The sequence below is a fragment of the Melozone crissalis genome, unplaced genomic scaffold, assembly GCF_028551555.1.
Source record: "Melozone crissalis strain CALT ecotype California unplaced genomic scaffold, PUWL_Pcris_2 ptg000161l_1, whole genome shotgun sequence".
NCBI classification, from domain to species: domain Eukaryota; kingdom Metazoa; phylum Chordata; class Aves; order Passeriformes; family Passerellidae; genus Melozone; species Melozone crissalis.
In genome coordinates, this window is record NW_026535932.1 from 137,467 (window position 1) to 155,224 (window position 17,758).

At 49.7% G+C, this 17,758-nt stretch overlaps 3 protein-coding genes and 3 pseudogenes across 3 annotated transcripts; 3 read left to right on the plus strand and 3 right to left on the minus strand.

The window, feature by feature from the left end:
* The first annotated feature begins 2,062 nt into the window (after nt 1-2,062).
* LOC128948802 (scale keratin-like) lies at nt 2,063-2,554 on the plus strand. The gene has a single exon (XM_054293578.1). The coding sequence runs from the start codon at nt 2,063-2,065 to the stop codon at nt 2,552-2,554; it is 492 nt and encodes a 163-aa protein (XP_054149553.1).
* A 2,588-nt stretch (nt 2,555-5,142) lies between these two features.
* Nucleotides 5,143-5,697, minus strand: LOC128948804 (scale keratin-like). Its single transcript, XM_054293580.1, has 2 exons — nt 5,676-5,697; nt 5,143-5,600 (listed from the first exon to the last, which is right to left on the minus strand). The coding sequence occupies exons 1-2, from the start codon at nt 5,695-5,697 to the stop codon at nt 5,143-5,145; spliced, it is 480 nt and encodes a 159-aa protein (XP_054149555.1).
* Nucleotides 5,698-9,713: 4,016 nt separating this feature from the next.
* Nucleotides 9,714-10,250, plus strand: LOC128948805 (scale keratin-like). The gene is made up of 2 exons (XM_054293581.1): nt 9,714-9,747; nt 9,805-10,250. Exons 1-2 carry the CDS (start codon nt 9,714-9,716, stop codon nt 10,248-10,250), a joined length of 480 nt encoding a protein of 159 aa, XP_054149556.1.
* Nucleotides 10,251-13,312: 3,062 nt separating this feature from the next.
* On the minus strand, nt 13,313-13,939 carry LOC128948820 (scale keratin-like; annotated as a pseudogene).
* An 821-nt stretch (nt 13,940-14,760) lies between these two features.
* Nucleotides 14,761-15,200, plus strand: LOC128948821 (scale keratin-like; annotated as a pseudogene).
* A 1,450-nt stretch (nt 15,201-16,650) lies between these two features.
* On the minus strand, nt 16,651-17,087 carry LOC128948822 (scale keratin-like; annotated as a pseudogene).
* Nucleotides 17,088-17,758: the final 671 nt, after the last annotated feature.

Sequence of the window (17,758 nt, forward strand, 5' to 3'; positions counted from 1 at the left end):
CTAAAAAATCCCATGTTTCCTCAGGCCCATTCAAGGCTCTCAGGCGCCACCTTTGTCCAGAAAACATCGGACCCTCAACACTTGGGAAAAGTCTCTTCAGGACCTCCAATCCCTTTGTGGTTTTCGTTAACTTCATGAATTCATTCCATGTTTATCTCCCAAACCCAAACAAGCATCAGGAAGAGAAACGTTCCTCTCCGTCTCCTCCACGGAACTCTGTGGACATGGCCAAAATGAAGGATTTCAATGTTTTTCCTGCTTAGAACTAAATTCTGGTGGAATTTGTGACTCTGATGAACCCATGAGCCACTCTCCAGGTATTCAGTTCATATCAAGAGGAGCTGGCTTGGTGATTCCTGATGTAATTCCAAGGAAGTGACAGGAATAATGCGGGGTGTTAATCTCCCCCCAGTTCGTCACAAGATGAAAGAATTCTCTATAATCTCAGGTGATGCTTAGATCATTATTACAAACAAATTTGAAAGGCCTCATAAAAGCCAATAATGAACCCAACAATTTCATCATCCTGATGGTTGCATGAATTTGAAATTGGGGCGGGCAAGAGATGCTGATCAGGTACCTCCAGCTGATATAAAAGCTCCTCTCTCTCCTCGCTCCTCCAAACGCTTCCCTTGACTTCTTGGAGACTTGGGTAAGTCTGAATCTTCTCTGTTGCTCTTGGTGTATTTTTTATTGTTGGTTTCAACTCCAGTTGATGTCCAACATCCTTTCTGTTGGGTGAATCTGCGTGGACTTTGGAAAGATCAAGGACCTTTCTGTCTTTTTGGTGTGTGGAGTTCTTGGTGTCAGGAACTCCAGACCTTGGGGCAAACGGACAGTGCTCTGGGTCAACTGAGGTGACTGGATCCCCTCCCCTATAGAGCCAAGCTGGGAGAGCTGGGAATGTTCAGCCAGGAGGAGAGGAGGTTCTGGGGAGACCTCAGGATCTGCAGGGGTTCCAGGGAAGCTGGAGAGGAACTTCCCTCAGGAGCTGCAGGGACAGGACACAGGAAATGGGGTCAGACCGAGAGGGGAAATTTAGGTTGGATATTGGGAAGAAATATTTCCCTGTGAAGGTGGGGAGGCCCCCATGCTGGATATTCCAAGGATTCTCCAGCCCTGGGAGTGTCGAGAGTCAGTTGGGATGAGGCTTGGAGCAACCTGGAATAGTGGGAGCTGTCCCTGCCCATGGAGGGGCTGGGGCTGGATGATCTTAAAGGTCTCTTCCAAACCAGGCAATTCCAAGGTTCTCTGTTTAGCTCTAAATAACCCTGCAAAGAGCTGAGAGTTGGATTTGAGCCTTTTGAGTCACTTCCAGCTTGAGGAAGCCTGTGATTCTCTGATCCTCATTTTGATACGTTTAACCCATCTCAACATTTGCATAAAAGGTTCAGGGTTTGACGAGGGTGCCACCCCTGCAGCCGTTCACATGTGATAAAGCCATTTGTGTCTTGCTAACACAAATCCTCAGGCTCTCCTTCACCTTCTTGCTTTCAAGTTCCTCCTCAGAACTCTGTTAAGGATTTAAAGAACACCCTTGGAGATTTGTTCTTTATTGTCTTGTCAAATGCTTTTCTGGGAAAGCCGGGCGCTCACAATCCTATAATCTGTTGTTCCCTTGACTCTCAGCAAAATTGGGATGAGTGGGAAGATGAAGCTACTGTAATTAAGTTCTCTGTAAGCTCCATCTCATGCAAACCTGCTGAACCCAAATCTGAGTTTTCCTAATGACTCATCCAATGACCTTGGACAAAGTCACTTTGCTCTCGCTGCTTTTGCTTCCCAGATTTCAGTTTAATGTGGAGAAATCATTCATAGTTTTCTGCAGGATGTTACAAGAGACAAGGTTTTTAGGACATTTCCCACTTGCTCTCGTGTGTGGGCACCCTTTAGAAAATTTTTGAAAAATTGTGAAAAAATTTTGAAAATTCTTTCTGAATAAAAGAGAGCACTGAGATTGCAAAGTACTCAGAACACTCTACTTGTTATTTTAATTTAAATTTCCTAATTTTGAACTCCTTGCCTTCTTTTTTAGCCTGTGTTGACCTCCAACCCCTACAAGATGTCCTGCTATGACCTGTACCCCTCCGCCGCCTGCGGCGCCCTCCGGCCCCAGCCCCTGGCTGACAGCGGGAACGAGCCGTGCGTCCGCCAGTGCCCCGACTCCACCACCGTGATCCAGCCTCCCGCCGTGGTGGTCACCTTCCCCGGCCCCATCCTCAGCTCCTTCCCTCAGGATTCCGTGGTGGGATCTGCTGGAGCTCCGGTCCTTGCAGCCTCTGGCACCTCCCTGGGCTATGGGGGTTATGGATCCCTGGGCTATGGGGGTCTCTATGGATATGGGGGTTACGGCTCCCTGGGCTATGGGGGTCTGTATGGATATGGGGCTAATGGATCCCTGGGCTACGGGGGTCTGTGGGGCTATGGGGGTCTGGGGTCCTGTGGGGGCTACCGGGGTCTGTATGGCTCTGGCAGACTCTTTGGCTCTGGCTATTGCAGCCCCTACTCCTCCTGGTACGGCCGCTATGGCCGTGGCTACTGGGGCTCCTGCTAAACCCTACGGAAACATCCCAAAGTACGGAATCGCCAGCAACGGAGAGATACAATCCTGGCCCCAGAGGAGGTGTTGTGACCATGGCCACCCCACTCAAGTGGAGCTGGAAGCACACAACTCCTCCTTGATTCGTTCACCTTCTACTTGTTTTCTTCTGGGCTTTTTTCTTGACTGTGTGTGCGTAATACGTGGGATGAAAAAATAGTTTATCTTCTTCTAAAATGCAGCTTCACTGTCCAACCGGAGAAGAGCAACCCCAGAAGGAGTTGCCTCTGATCTGATGTTCTTCATACTCTGCAATGGTTTTCTGTGAATGCTTTTTTCTCATTAAAGTGATTCTGTTCTGCAAAAAAACCAAAAGAATTTTTAGTTTTAATTTCTCTGGCTGAGGGTTTGCAACACTTCTCTCTGTACAGGGTGGGGGGAAATACAAATCCTTACAATAGGCTGAGGTTCAGACTTCATAACCACCTGGAATGTCTTAGCTGGGAGTGAAGTCAGCCACTGTTCCTTAATCCAGAATTTGGGAGCAGGAATGATAACATTACAGAGTCATGGACTCATGGAATGGGTTGGATTGAAAGGACCCCAAAGATCTTCTCCTTCCACCCCCCACCATGGGCAGGGATACCTCCTGCTAGACCAGGTTGCTCCAGCCTGGCATTGGACACTTCCAGGGATGGGGCAACCAGAGATTCCCAGGAAAACCTGTGCCAGGGCCTATCTACCCTCACAGGGAAAGATTTCTTCCCAATATCCACCCTAAATTTGCCCTCTGTCAGTTTGGATCCATTCTCCCTTGTCCTGTTACTCTGGTTCCCAATGAGAAGTCCCTCTCCAGCTTCCCTGTAGATCCTGGAAGGTGGAATCTCACCCAAGCAAGAAGAAGGGTGGATTTGCTCACAAGTTAAAGCATTTTCTATGTTTTAATTTTTCCAGGTACCATTTTCCTATGTTCTCTCTGCTCCAGCTTTTCTTGGTGTTGTGAATGAATCCTTGAAGGAGCTGTTTTTCTGTCAAAAGTCATCCAACACCTTACATTTCATGTTTATTCAGAAAAATTTCAGATTTCAAAGCTCCACTCTGTGGCCCAGAAAACTTTATTTAAGGATTTGTCAGGAAATTGATTTAACTTTTTGCCGAGGTTGTTCCTGAGGACAGAATTCAAGTATTTGAGGAAATATTTGAGTCAGAACATGTAGCTCAAAGAGATGAAAACTTTATCTGGAAGAAATTCATACGGAAATTTAATTTTCCCTGTTTTTTTGGGCAGGACATTTATCTCCATGGTTTAGGGACAGGTTGGATGAACTTTGAGCCACCTGGGCCAGTGGGAGGTGTCCCTGCCTGTGGCAGGGTGTGGAATGAGATGAGCTTTAAGATCCCTCCCAGCCCAAACTGTTGGGGAAGGATGAAAGTTTGACAAGAACGTCTCACAGATATGTGTGCTTAGCAGAAAGATTTTTAAATGTAGAATCTGAAGAAGGAATAGAGATGGAAGCAAGTTTTGATTTAGAAAAAAGAATTGCTGAGCCAGTCTTACTGGATAACTGAGAAGGAAAAGTGTGTGTGAGTTAGAAGGGGATTTTATGACTTAGAACAAAGGATAAACCCACTCCAAACAAGATGTTTTTACCAAGCAGAAAGATAGCAGAGACAAACAAGTCATCAGATGTTGTAAGCAGAAAAAAGGTCTCAGAATTTTCCACTGTAAGAAAACCGAAAAACAACTTCTAGCTTAAACTGTAATGTACTAACTTTTAGTGATTGGAGAACAGTAACATTAATATGGTAATTATAGCAGCTATGATAGGCTGTAGATAAAAGTTAAGGCATAGATTGGTTCTACTGTAATAAGATGCTCAGCAAAGAAAAATATATAATGCAATGTAACCAAAACGAATTCATTATAAAATATATAATGCATTGTAACCAAAACTAAGGGTCTCCAGGCCTGCCTGCAGCTGGAGCTGACAGCTGTAGGCACAGGCTCTGTCATCCACAACCCTGGACTGCTGAAATGTCTTGGATGGAATAAACTGCATTTTGGAGAGCTGCCTGAAGTCCCCCCATCCCTCTTTTCGGCTCTTACACCAAACATTCCATGATTCCAGGATATTTTAGGTTATTACTGACACCTGCACAGGTGAGGCTTCTCCAAAGGCAAATAGCAATGGTGAGAACAGGAAAAAAGACCACCAGAACATGGCAAATTTGATTCAATAAAGTTTTATTGAAAGCAAGCAAAGCGATGCATTTGCAGAGTCTCCAAGAAGCAGGAAGCTCTTCTCCAGCCAAAGGCACATTCACATGTGGCTGATTCAGGGTTCTCTTCCAAATCCCAAATGTTGATGTGAACAAACAGGACCCACTTTGAGCCCTTTTGTTCCATATTTACCCCAGACAGCACAGAAATGGGGCGGGAGAAGCATTAAGGCAGAAGCTGAAAGAGCAGAAATCCAAAAGAGGCTGAACAGCTACAAATCCGTGGTGTTGAGATGGAGCAGCAGTAGTTCCAAGCTCTGTGGCTGTGAAACCATCACATTTCATCTGCTGGCGAGACCTCTCTTGGGATTCTTCCTTCGGGTTTAGCAGGAGCCGCAGCTGCCACGGCGGTAGCGGCCAAAGCGGGAGGACCGAGAGCCGCAGGAGCCAAAGGATCTCCCAAAGCCATACAGACCCCGGTAACCCAGGGAGGAGCCCCCACAGGACCCCAGACCCCCAAAGCCCAGTGAGGAGCCCCCATAGCCCCACAGACCCCCATAGCCCAGGGATCCGTAACCCCCATAGCCCCCAAAGCCAAATCCCCCATAACCGCCAGAGCCAAATCCTCCATAGCCCCCGGAGGCCCCAGAGGCGGCAAGGACGGGAGCTCCAGCAGATCCCACCACGGAATCCTGAGGGAAGGAGCTGAGGATGGGGCCGGGGAAGGTGACCACCACGGCGGGAGGCTGGATCACGGTGGTGGAGTCGGGGCACTGGCGGACGCACGGCTCGTTCCCGCTGTCAGCCAGAGGCTGGGGCCGGAGGACGCCGCCGGCACCGATGAGGCCGGAGCCACCGAAGAGGCCGGAGCCACCAATGAGGCCGGAGCCACCAATGAGGCTGGAGCCACCCATGGAGCACAGGTCATAGCAGGACATCTTGTAGGGATGGAGGTTAATCTGTGGAAAGTGTTAATTTGTATTAATTTTAAAGGAATAGCAAACTTCAGGCTGTGCTGAAGCAGTCCTAATGGTATCAGTAATAAATCTGGGAAGTAAATGTGTTTCCTCTTCTTGTTTTTCCTATGGCTGTGATCTTCAAGCTACTCTTGACTTCACTGCAACACAGTCTGTACTCCTCAGTTGTATCTTTGAATTTCCAAACCAGATAATTTCATCAGCATTACATTACTCTTAGCTGATGATTTCTACTCAGATTTTATCTTTCCTGTTACAAACTCAGCAAAACTCTGCGTTTTGTGGCTACCAAATGTAGCCACATATACAGGTTATTCATCTCCTAAAATACAAAGAACCCTTTGGAGTGGTAAATAATACAAGTTTGGGGTTCAGCACCACTCAGTGAATCTCTCCCTTAAAAGACATAGAGATAAATGAGAAATTAGGCACCAAATATCCTACAGAGCAGCAGCAGCCTGACCCCAACCAGATTTCTTGACTGGAAGCTCAGTTTAGAGAAGTTCGAGACAAAAGTGTCTTACCTGGTTCACGAATGCAGAACAGGTGAGACAAGTGGATGGAAGGACCTGGTGCAGATGCCTTTTATAGAGCTCCCTGCTTGCCCACAGGGCACTGGGCACCTGATGTGCCAGCTCATAATTAGGTCCCAACCCCAAATTGCAGGCCACATAATTCCCCAAAGTGCCGAAATTATCTTTGCTTATTGCTGGTGCACTCCAAACCCACACATAGCGTGAGCTGCACATTCCACCCCAGACCTCTATTGTCTCCAGGCTTTATGTGGTGAATTATTTTTTATGATCCCATTGCTTTCCTTGGCGTTAGGGGAGGAAATAAAGCTGACTTGATTTATTTATGAGTCCCTCATAATTAGGGTGATTGAAGGACACTCATGGTTTTGTCCAGGCAAAGGTCCCTGAGTGAGATCAACAGGAGACGCGGAGACAATGGAGCTTCTTTTAGGGACTCAAATGAGGACTGGGGACAAAGAACAAAGGGAAAAACTTTGGTTCTGTAGGCTCAGCATTTCTCCCTCCACCCACTCAAGGCAAGGCAAACACGACAGTCGGGAGCATCTTTGAATGGATTTTATACCATAAAATGCTATCATGGAATGGTTTGGGTTAAAAAAGACTTTAAAGATCATCCAGGGGCACCTTCCATAGACCAGAGTGCTCCAAGCCTCGTCCATCCCGGCTTTGGACACTTCCGGAGATGGGGAATCCCTGGAATATCCTGTGCCAGGGTCTCCCCACCCTCACAGGGAGCAATTCCTGCCCAATATACCATCTAAACCTCCTCTCTGTCAGTTTGAATCCAATCCCTCTTTTCCTGCCAATTCAACCCTCAGAAGAAGTGTCTCCCCATGTTCCTTTGTAAACTCTCCTCTTGCTCTCTTTCAATCCCTGGAAACAGAGAAATATTTCACCTGGCAGCCACAATTCCATGGAAATTGAGTTTTTGGAGTTGTTTTATCAAGCTTTCCTTTCCTTTCTCATGCTTTCTCCTCCTATTTTTACATGTTAGAGACACAACATTCTGTGTATTAAATAAAGAAAAATATATTTTATTCTTAAGGTCAAAGACAGGAAGGTCAATTTTATAAACCAAGAGCTGATTATGGGAGAAACTCAAGTGGCCTCAATTTATGCATTTTAATGAGATAATCTTATAATTGTGGGGTGTTTACACTCAGGCACAGATTTTATATAACTCTGATGAGTAGGAATAAGTCAGTAATGGATGTTCAAGAGGTGCTTGAAAATCCCTTGGAATGTTCTTGTAAAACTTCAACATGAATTTTTTTTTCTAGGATAATGGCTCAGGAACTCCCCATGTGTATCTTCAGATTTGAAAAAGCTCATAATTTATAAATAATACATGGTGTGAAGATAACCATGTGGGTGATTATGATAACAATGATAATGATAGAGTAGGAAGATCATGGTGTAAACAGAGAGAGAAACCTCAGCAAATCCAACATTTGCTTTTCCCAGCAGATTCTCACATTGTAATTGCTCTGTGCTGAAAGACACAACAAGGATGGCATTAGCTGCAAGATCCTCTCTAAAAACAAAAGGATTTTATTTCCACTACAGCTAAATTTGGGATTTCTCCTATATAGAATCATGGAATGGTTTAAAATTGGCGGGGACCTCAAAGACCCTCTTGTTCCAACCCCTGTCATGGACAGGGACAACTTTGACTGTCCCAGGTTGATCCAAACCAGCCTTGAACACTTCCAGAGTTGGAACCGTCTAGATAAAACATAAATTTGATTATTATTTCAATGTACTCTCTGATTATTTTGAGTTTTCCACTCTAATCCTTAAAATCATAAATATCTCTCCCTTCAGAACTAAACTCAGGTTTAAACTGTGGCTTAAGGGTTGGAAAAAACATAAGACTTTTCTGGATATTTGTGTCCCCAAACTATTCTAAGAGTTTCATAATTTCTGTAAATGTCTGAGCAGAATTGTCTTATAAGACAGGACAAAAATATTTGCATTTAAATGGCTCAGTACATGGTGTCACCCAAGAAAACTGCCACGAATTCATGAATCATGTTTTAGGATGAAAGATGCACCAATTCCATCCATCAGCGTTCCGGATCAAAGGACCTCACGTGACATAAGGTGCCATTTGAAATCAAGAATAAACACAAAGAGCGGCAATTTCATCACTTTGAAGAGCAATCAATACAAAGAAATGTTCTGTGTCAACTAATGAGCTCCTGTGAGCCCTGAGGCAAGTCTGAACTGTATAAAAGCCGTCTACACTTGGGGTTCTCCCAAACATCCTCCCTTCACTCGTTCTTCTCAACGACTTGGTAAGTCTGGAGCTGCTCTTTGCTGCTTCTGGAATTGCTCTTTGCTGCTTTTGGAATCTCTCTTTGCTCTACAATTCATTCGGGGTGCTCTCTTCCATTGGGAACTCATAGGCAAAATTTTAGGTGAAGAGATAAACCTTGCGAAAACTTTATGGAAGGCTGCTCTCTGATTTCGAGGCTGGAGCTCTGTTCCAAACCAAACCGAAAATTTCTTACTAGAAAATTCTCTTGGATGTTGGGTTGCCTACACCAGTTGTATCCATAATGTGAAAGGTTCAATGTTTTTTCCTATCCTCTGTTTGGTTAAATGGGCAACTGGAAATTATGTGGAAAGTTTAAATCTTCCTGTTTCACAGGGAAATGTTGAGTTTAGAGGCAAACCTGCCATTAGATGCAGTTTGTTCTATTCCAAATCAAGTGAAATGCTTTTAATTCAAGATAAATGGGCATGAACACCCCAAGAGACTGGCTTGGAGTAGGACAAAGAGAAGAATTGAGAACTGCTTAAAACGCTCTGTATTAGATTTATTTAAGATTAAAAGGGATCTTGGAGGGAACTTAAACAGCTGAAATGCGGAGTGCTGGATTTCTCCAAGTTAATGAGGGCAAATGGTTTGGTGTGAGAAGTTTTCAAGAGTTTGTGGCCCAAAATCAAAATTCTGGGGTGTTAAGCTCATTGTAGGGATCTCAAAGCCCTGATTCAATGTTTGGAAATTTGGGACAACCATCTTTGCAATTCCCTTGTAATGGTCTCATCCAAGAAGCTACTGAGCAAATCTGAACAGACAATGAGTTATAATCCCTGTTTAGACAAGGATCAGCACAAAGGAGATCAGTGGGAATGAGGAGCCGGAGTCATGAAATCCTGAATAACAACACGCTCTACTCCTGGAGCAGAGTCCCACTCCTTGTTGATCCCCTGACTCACCAAAATGCCCCAGCAAATCATTTTTGTTCTTACAATTTAAGAAAAAATAATTGTTCTTATCCAATTTTCATCTTTAAGAGACATGGGGAAATTCCAGCGCTTCAAAGCTCTCCTGCCTGGGGAAAGACAGCCAGCTCCAGAGTACTTTTCTCTTTGTAAATAACATCTTGTAATTGCTCCAATCAACTCTTGCAGATCAACCTCCACCCCTGCAAGATGTCCTGCTATGACCTGTGCTCCATGGGTGGCTCCGGCCTCATTGGTGGCTCCGGCCTCTTCGGTGGCTCCGGCCTCATCGGTGCCGGCGGTGTCCTCCGGCCCCAGCCCCTGGCTGACAGCGGGAACGAGCCGTGCGTCCGCCAGTGCCCCGACTCCACCACCGTGATCCAGCCTCCTGCCGTGGTGGTCACCTTCCCCGGCCCCATCCTCAGCTCCTTCCCTCAGGATTCCGTGGTGGGATCTGCTGGAGCTCCCGTCCTCGCCGCCTCTGGGGCCTCCGGGGGCTATGGAGGATTTGGCTCTGGCGGTTATGGGGGATTTGGCTTTGGGGGCTATGGGGGTTACGGATCCCTGGGCTATGGGGGTCTGTGGGGCTATGGGGGCTCCTCACTGGGCTTTGGGGGTCTGGGGTCCTGTGGGGGCTCCTCCCTGGGTTACCGGGGTCTGTATGGCTTTGGGAGATCCTTTGGCTCCTGCGGCTCTCGGTCCTCCCGCTTCGGCCGCTACCGCCGTGGCAGCTGCGGCTCCTGCTAAACCCAAAGGAAAAATCCCTCAACTCGGCAAACAACACCAGTGGATCCTCACCTGAGCTCCTGAGGATGGGGCAGAGTGTCAGAACTTCACTTCAGATCATGGAGACAGAACTCCTCTAGAAATTCTCCTTTTTGTTTCCTCCTTCCATTGTTCAGTCTCCTCTTCCCCGCCCCTTCCACTGGCCAAATGTGCGGCTCCACCATCCGCTGGCTTCTGCCTGAAACTGCTGCCTCCTGCCACAGGGCTGAGGGAGCAGCTCTAGTGAGGAATAACCTGCTTGTCTTTGCCTCCCGTGTCCTTGTCTAATGCCATCTTCCCTGCCCTTGCAATAAAAAATCCTGCATCCAACACCTGTCTTTGTTTTTTCTGAAAATTCAAGTTTTCCAGAGTGGGATTCCTCCCTGTCAGAACCAGACTGAGATTCTTCAGGTCAGACTTGCAGCTGAGAGTCCTCTCTGCCTCACACTGATTATTCCAGTTGTCAGAGTTCCAGTAGTTATTCCAACTATTTCCATCCAGTTTGGTGCTGTGATAGGGAAATGTCATGTCCCCAAGGCTGCCAGAGCTCAAGGACAGAGGTTTCAGGCACAGGGTGGGATTCCTGGGGTGCCTGTGCAGGGCCAGGAGTTGGACTCAATCCCCGTGTGGCCCTTCCAACCCAGAATATTCCATAGGTTTTTTTTTTTAAATCTTTAATTTAGTGCTGGAATTCCTTTTGATTTTACATCTTCCAGGCAACGTATTAGGAATCATCCAACTGCCTTCAAAGACAGAGCTAAAAAATACCCCCTGAAGTTCTGCCAAAGCACGTTCTGAAAAGGAATGAGCGGAGGAAGGAGAACAAAGGGAAACAATTTTCGAGATAGGTATCTGACGAGCAAAGATGAGGCACTACGTTCTCTTTTTTCGTTAATCACTGCCGTGATAAAGTTGCCTCGGGGAAGGTTTGGCTGAACCTGTCAACAGGTGAGGCAAAAAGAACATGGACTGATGCATTAGAGAGGATTTACCTCTTCCTTCACTGGGACTCTCTCAAAGAAATTACCTTGATCCGTGTCAAAGAACAGCAAATCTTATTTTTTATGGGTAATTTCAATATTCTTCCTTGTATTGGACTGGATCTGTCAGATGGCCATAAGTAATAAATTGAAATTGAAATTAGTCCATGGTACCTGTGAATGCTGCTTTTATTTTCACAAAACAAGACTTAATTTTTATGGGTAAACAAACACTTATTTGAGAATATTTTCACTAAAAAAACCCACAGAATTGTTTAGGTTGGAAAAGACCTCTGAGATCATTCAAGCTGGATCCCCACCTGGTCACCAAGCCCAACATCCAGGAGTTCCTTGGACATCTCAAGGGATGAGAATTCCAAAACTTCCTGAGCCCGTTCCAAGGTCTGACTGACCTTTCCAGGAGGAAATTCCCATGTCCAACCTGAACACCCCCTGCTGCATCTCCAAATCTCTCCCCTGGCATGTTCTCCTCTCTCTCCTTGCTTCATCCTCCCTGTCTCCTTTCCTCTCATCCAGCTCCTGGAACAACTTTCCAAAACGCCGATGCTTTTCCCTCCGTTTCTCTTCTGATCTTTGCTTCCACCCACAGCCACCAAGAGGTGCTTGGGTATAAATCATGAGCCCAGCCGAACACCTGAGCTGTGACTGCCAAATTTCACCTGATCCTCTCAGCCTGGCCGTGCCAGGCAGGGAGCAGCCTAATTAACTGTTGTGTCAGACAAGTGCTCAGCCCAAGATAACGCCCCAGAAGAAAGCCATTAACACTTAGGGAGCAATGATTACACACCTTTAATTTGGGCTGGATGCCTGCTCGGAGTGAGCTCATGTCTGATTGCAAAACCCAGCAAAGGGCTGACCTTTCTCTCAGTGTCTACTCAGGAGTTACGGGGTGGAGGGAGTTCACCCCATTCGTTACTCAAGGATTCCGAAAAACCTCTAATTATTCATCTCCGTTCCTGACATTGGCACATGTTTTGGGAGCCCTGATAACAGGAAGCTGAGTGGCGCTGAGCAGGAGGGAATCAGAGTTTCAGACTAGAAAAACGGGGTGGCTGAACTGCTGGGAGCAGCAGTAACGGAGTGACCATCATGGGACAGGGCAGAGCTGGGTAACTGCTGACTGTGGGGAAAGGAGGTGGTGCAATGGCAAGGAAACTTTCCTGTGCCACCTTCCAGGAGCCACCTCAGCATGTCAGGAACCAGGAAAACTCCTACAACATCATTGAGTCCAATCTAGGACCGATCTCCATGTTGTTAACTAGCCCAGGGCACTGAAGATCTCACGCAGCGGAACCATCTGAGCCAACATTGGTTTCAGTGACCATATTCCAAGCAGAGTCTCAGACCTCTCAATGGTTAAAATAATTTAATCACACTGCATAAATAGAATTGCAGCACCAGATGGCGCCTCCAAGGAAGGACGAACAAAGGTCACGTTGGGATTTTGTACCCTCAAAGCCTGGAGACATCAGTTCCTGCTGTGACCATGAGTGTCCCAGAGGTCCCTGTGACCTTTACATGCTCTGAAGTGAATACACTGAAAACATGAAGTACCCAAGAGTCATCCTAACATAAGCACAAGCTGTAAAACCAAGGGAAAGAGCACACCCAATTTCCCTTTCACTGGAAACATGCCCCTGCCTGTCTGACAGACAGAGTGAATCCAGGAAAATAGATTGGAATTAATCCTGAGTAAAACAAGGGGTAGAACATGAAGTGGTATTAACAAAGTGGAAGTCACCTGAACTCTCAATGAGATAAAACCGTACGATGCGACCTGGTGAAAAACGGAGGAATCAGAATCAACCCTCAAGGTGATGAGGGAACAAAATTCCACAAAAACACACAGAGAGACAGGAATTGGATGCAGGAAAACTTTATTGTACCAAGAAGGGCAGGAAAGGCAGGAAGGGGCATAGTGGGCAGGCCAGAGGAAGGCTGGGTGTCAGAGGCTGCAGGAGGCCAGGGCAGCTTGTGCAGAGCTCAATTTCTCCATGCTGGGCTGAGGCGGCGCCAGAGCCTTTGGGGCTGTTGCTGGTGGCTCTAGCAGGGCCCGCAGGTGTCCCAGAGCTTCTTGCTGTAGCGGGGCAGGGCGCAAGGGCTGCAGGCGGGAGCAGCGTAGGCTCTGCCAAAGGTGCAGAGGCCCCCCGAGGCCTGGGTGGCGCCGGTGCCATAGAGGCCGCCCAGCCCCAGGGAGCCGCCAAAGGCCGGTGCTCCGGAGGAGCCCACCACGGCCTGCTGGGGGAAGGAGCTGAGGATGGGGCCGGGGAAGGTGACCACCACGGGTGGGGGCTGGATGAAGGCAGACGAGTCAGGGCACTGGCGGGCGCACAGCTCGTTGCAGCTCTCAGCGATGGGCTGGGGCACAGCCACGCTGGTCCTGGGCACTGGGCACAGGTCAGCGCTGGTCCTGGGTGGGCACAGGTCGTAGCAGGACATCTTGGAGTGGGATGCGAGGGTGCTCTGCAAGAGAGGGCAGCCATGGCAGGAGAGCAGCCCAGGGCAGCAGCGCCTGAGCCACAGGGGCCAGGGCTGGAGCAGGGAGCCGCCAGCAGAAGCGCTGGCACACTTACCCTTGTTCCCGAGGAGGAGAAGGTGGCCAGGGCACTGCTTGCTCCACTCTGGCCCAGGCAGGGCTTTTATAGCAGCCCCGGCATTGCTCAGCTCCATCCTGGCCAATCTGCACAGGGGACACTCCCTGCTGCTGCTGGTGCTGCTGACACCAGGGCTGAGTGGCCCCTGCCCCTGCCTGAGTCAGCATCCCCCACGTGCCAGCCCAGCACAGCCCGCTGCCCAAGTCATCTTGGCCTTCCTGACACGTCAGATCCTTGATAGCCAGGATGGCACCAAGGGCTCCAGGATCACATTTAATGGTCCAAAGGGGTGGGGCAGGGCTGGAATCAGCCTGGCCCAGAAGGACATCTCTGCTCTTTGCCCTAAGATGATCAGGCCTGACTGGACAAGCCTTTGTTCCCAGTCTCATGGAAGCCCCTGGGTAAAGACTGCTGGAAGATGGCGTGTGGTTATGCTGGGCTCTCCTGTGATGCAGAGATGCTCTCCATCTTGAGAGCTTCTGCCATTCCTGATCCACATGCTCCAGTCCCAGTAAGGTGTCCCTCTAACCTAAGTGCCATCCCAGCTATCAAGGATCTGACATCGCAGGAAGGACAAGATCACTTGGGCAAAGGCATGTGCTGGGCTGGCACCTAGGAGTTGCTGACTCAGGGAGGGGCAGGGGCCACACAGCCCTGGTGTCAGCAGCACCAGCAGCAGCAGGGAGTGTCCCCTGTGCAGATTGGCCAGGATGGAGCTGAGCAATGCCCGGGCTGCTATAAAAGCCCTGCCTGGGCCAGAGTGGAGCAAGCAGTGCCCTGGCCACCTTCTCCTCCTCAGGAACAAGGGTAAGTGCGCCAGCGCTTCTGCTGGCGGCTCCCTGCTCCAGCCCCAGCCCCTGTGGCTCAGGCGCTGCTGCCCTGGGCTGCTCTCCTGCCATGGCTGCCCTCTCTTGCAGAGCACCCTCGCATCCCACTCCAAGATGTCCTGCTACGACCTGTGCCCGCCCAGGACCAGCGCTGAGCTGTGCCCAGTGCCCAGGACCAGCGTGGCTGTGCCCCAGCCCATCGCTGAGAGCTGCAATGAGCTGTGCGCCCGCCAGTGCCCCGACTCGTCTGCCTTCATCCAGCCCCCGCCCGTGGTGGTCACCTTCCCCGGCCCCATCCTCAGCTCCTTCCCCCAGCAGGCCGTGGTGGGCTCCTCTGGAGCACCGGCCTTTGGCGGCTCCCTGGGGCTGGGCGGCCTCTATGGCACCGGCGCCACCCAGGCCTCGGGGGGCCTCTGCACCTTTGGCAGAGCCTACGCTGCTCCCGCCTGCAGCCCTTGCGCCCTGCCCCGCTACAGCAAGAAGCTCTGGGACACCTGCGGGCCCTGCTAGAGCCACCAGCAACAGCCCCAAAGGCCGTGGCACCGCCTCAGCCCAGCATGGAGAAATTGAGCTCTGCACAAGCTGCCCTGGCCTCCTGCAGCCCATGACACCCGGTCTGCTTCTGGCCTGCCCGCCTTCCCTCTCCCTGCCTCTCCTGCCCTTCTTGGTACAATAAAGTTTTCCTGCATCCGATTTCTGTCTCTTTGCCACCTTTTCTGGAGTCGTGGATTTCCCTGGGGATGGGGGAGTTCCAAGATTGGGAGGGGAATTGCTGTTGGGGAGTAATCGGAGCTGTGAAAACTGGAAGGTGATGGGGATGAAAAAAGACAAATTGGAAGAGGACAGAGGGTTTTGACATGGAGAAGAAAATGAAACCAAAGCGGAAAGGGAATCAGAAGATAAAATACTGTTGGAAGGGTTTGGCTTTGAGAGAGGACGAAAAGGAAAAGGCGAAGGAGAAGAGGAAACAAATAATGCGACACAAGGAGGCAAAGAAATAAAAAAAACAACAAGATCAGGAGCAAGAGCAAGAGCAAGAGAAAGACAAAGACAAAAACAAAGACAAGGAAAGAGAAAGGAAAATAAAGGAAGAGAAAGAAAGAAAGAGAAAGGAAGAGAGTGAAAGAAAAGGAGAAAGCGTAAACAAGAAAAAAAGAAGGAGCTGATGATGGGGAAATTTTATGTACACAGTGTAGGGATGGGCAAGTTTCTCTCTGATTTCCATCTCTGGTTCTTTAGCGGAGCCAAGTCTATTACAGAGGCACTGGAGCACTGACAGCCTTTGCCCCTGGATGGCTACTAGCTGTGGTGTCAATCCTACTCATTGTCAGCAAGGCTGCCGAACTGTAAAGGCCCCCTGCAGGTCTGTAAGGTGTCATCACGCAAGAGGATATTCGTATGTTTTGAGGCAGAGTGCTCAGAGCTCCTTGTTGTTGTTGTCTTTGTCGTTGTCGTTGTCCTTCTCCTTCTCCCTCTCCTTCTCCTCCTGCCTCTGTTTCTCGTCCTGAGTCTCATTCTCTTCTCTTAGTTCTCTCTCTCCTAACATCTCCGGTTCCCAAAGATCTCCTTCGTATCCCTCCACTGTGCCTTTTATTTAATAGTGATCTCCAGTTCAACCTGCGACAACCCACACCATCTTCTGTTCAACCTTCCCCTTCCTCTTAGATTTTGCATTCCCTTGAGCCATACAAGGATCTCTGATTACACTCCCACACTTAAAACTCCCCCTTCACCAAGGGTAATCATGACTCCAGAAAGGGAGGCAAAGAAACAGGAATTGGATGCAGGAAAACTTTATTGCATGAAGAAGGGCAGGGGAGGCAGGAAGAGGGAGGTTGGGCAGGCCGGAGGCAGGCTGGGTGTCACGGGCTGCAGGAGGCCAAGGCAGCTTGTGCAAAGCTCAATTTCTCCATGCTGGGCTGAGGCGGCGCCAGGGCCTTTGGGGCTGTTGCTGGTGGCTCTAGCAGGGCCCGCAGGTGTCCCAGAGCTTCTTGCTGTAGCGGGGCAGGGTGCAAGGGCTGCAGGCGGGAGCAGCGTAGGCTCTGCCAAAGGTGCAGAGGCCCCCCGAGGCCTGGGTGGCGCCGGTGCCATAGAGGCCACCCAGCCCAAGGGAGCCGCCAAAGGCCGGTGCTCCGGAGGAGCCCACCACGGCCTGCTGGGGGAAGGAGCTGAGGATGGGGCCGGGGAAGGTGACCACCACGGGTGGGGGCTGGATGAAGGCAGACGAGTCAGGGCACTGGCGGGCGCACAGCTCGTTGCAGCTCTCAGCGATGGGCTGGGGCACAGCCACGCTGGTCCTGGGTGGGCACAGGTCAGCGCTGGTCCTGGGTGGGCACAGGTCGTAGCAGGACATCTTGGAGTGGGATGCGAGGGTGCTCTGCAAGAGAGCGTAGCCATGGCAGGAGAGCAGCCCAGGGCAGCAGCGCCTGAGCCACAGGGGTCGGGGTTGGAGAAGGGAGCCACCAGCAGAAGCGCTGGCACACTTACCCTTGTTCCTGAGGAGGAGAAGGTGGCCAGGGCACAGCTTGATCCACTCGGGCCCAGGCAGGGCTTTTATAGCAGCCCTGGCATTGCTCAGCTCCAGCCTGGCCAATCTGCACAGGGAACACTCCCTTCTGCTGCTGCTGCTGCTGCTGGTGCTGCTGACACCAGGGCTGTGCGGCCACTGCCCCTCCCTGAGTCAGCATCCCCCAGGTGCCAGCCCAGCACATCCCGCTGCCCAAGGATCTTGTCCTTCCTGCCACGTCAGATCCTTGATAGCAGGGATGGCACCCAGGAATGGGTTCCAGCAACACCCACATCCCATCGTCTAGTACTCTTTACCCAGGGTCTTCCATGAGGCTGGGAACAAAGACTTCTCCTGTTAGGTGTGATCTTCATAGGGCAAAAAGCAGAGATGTCTATCTGGCTCAGGCTGATTCCAGCCCTGCCCCACCCATTTGGACCATTAAAGGTGTTCCTGGAGCCCTTTCCTGGGTGCCATCCGTGCCATCCCGGGAGCATCAGGGGCAGGATTTGCAGGAATCTTCACCAAGGAAGCAATCAGGTTATTACAGGGGAGCCCACCA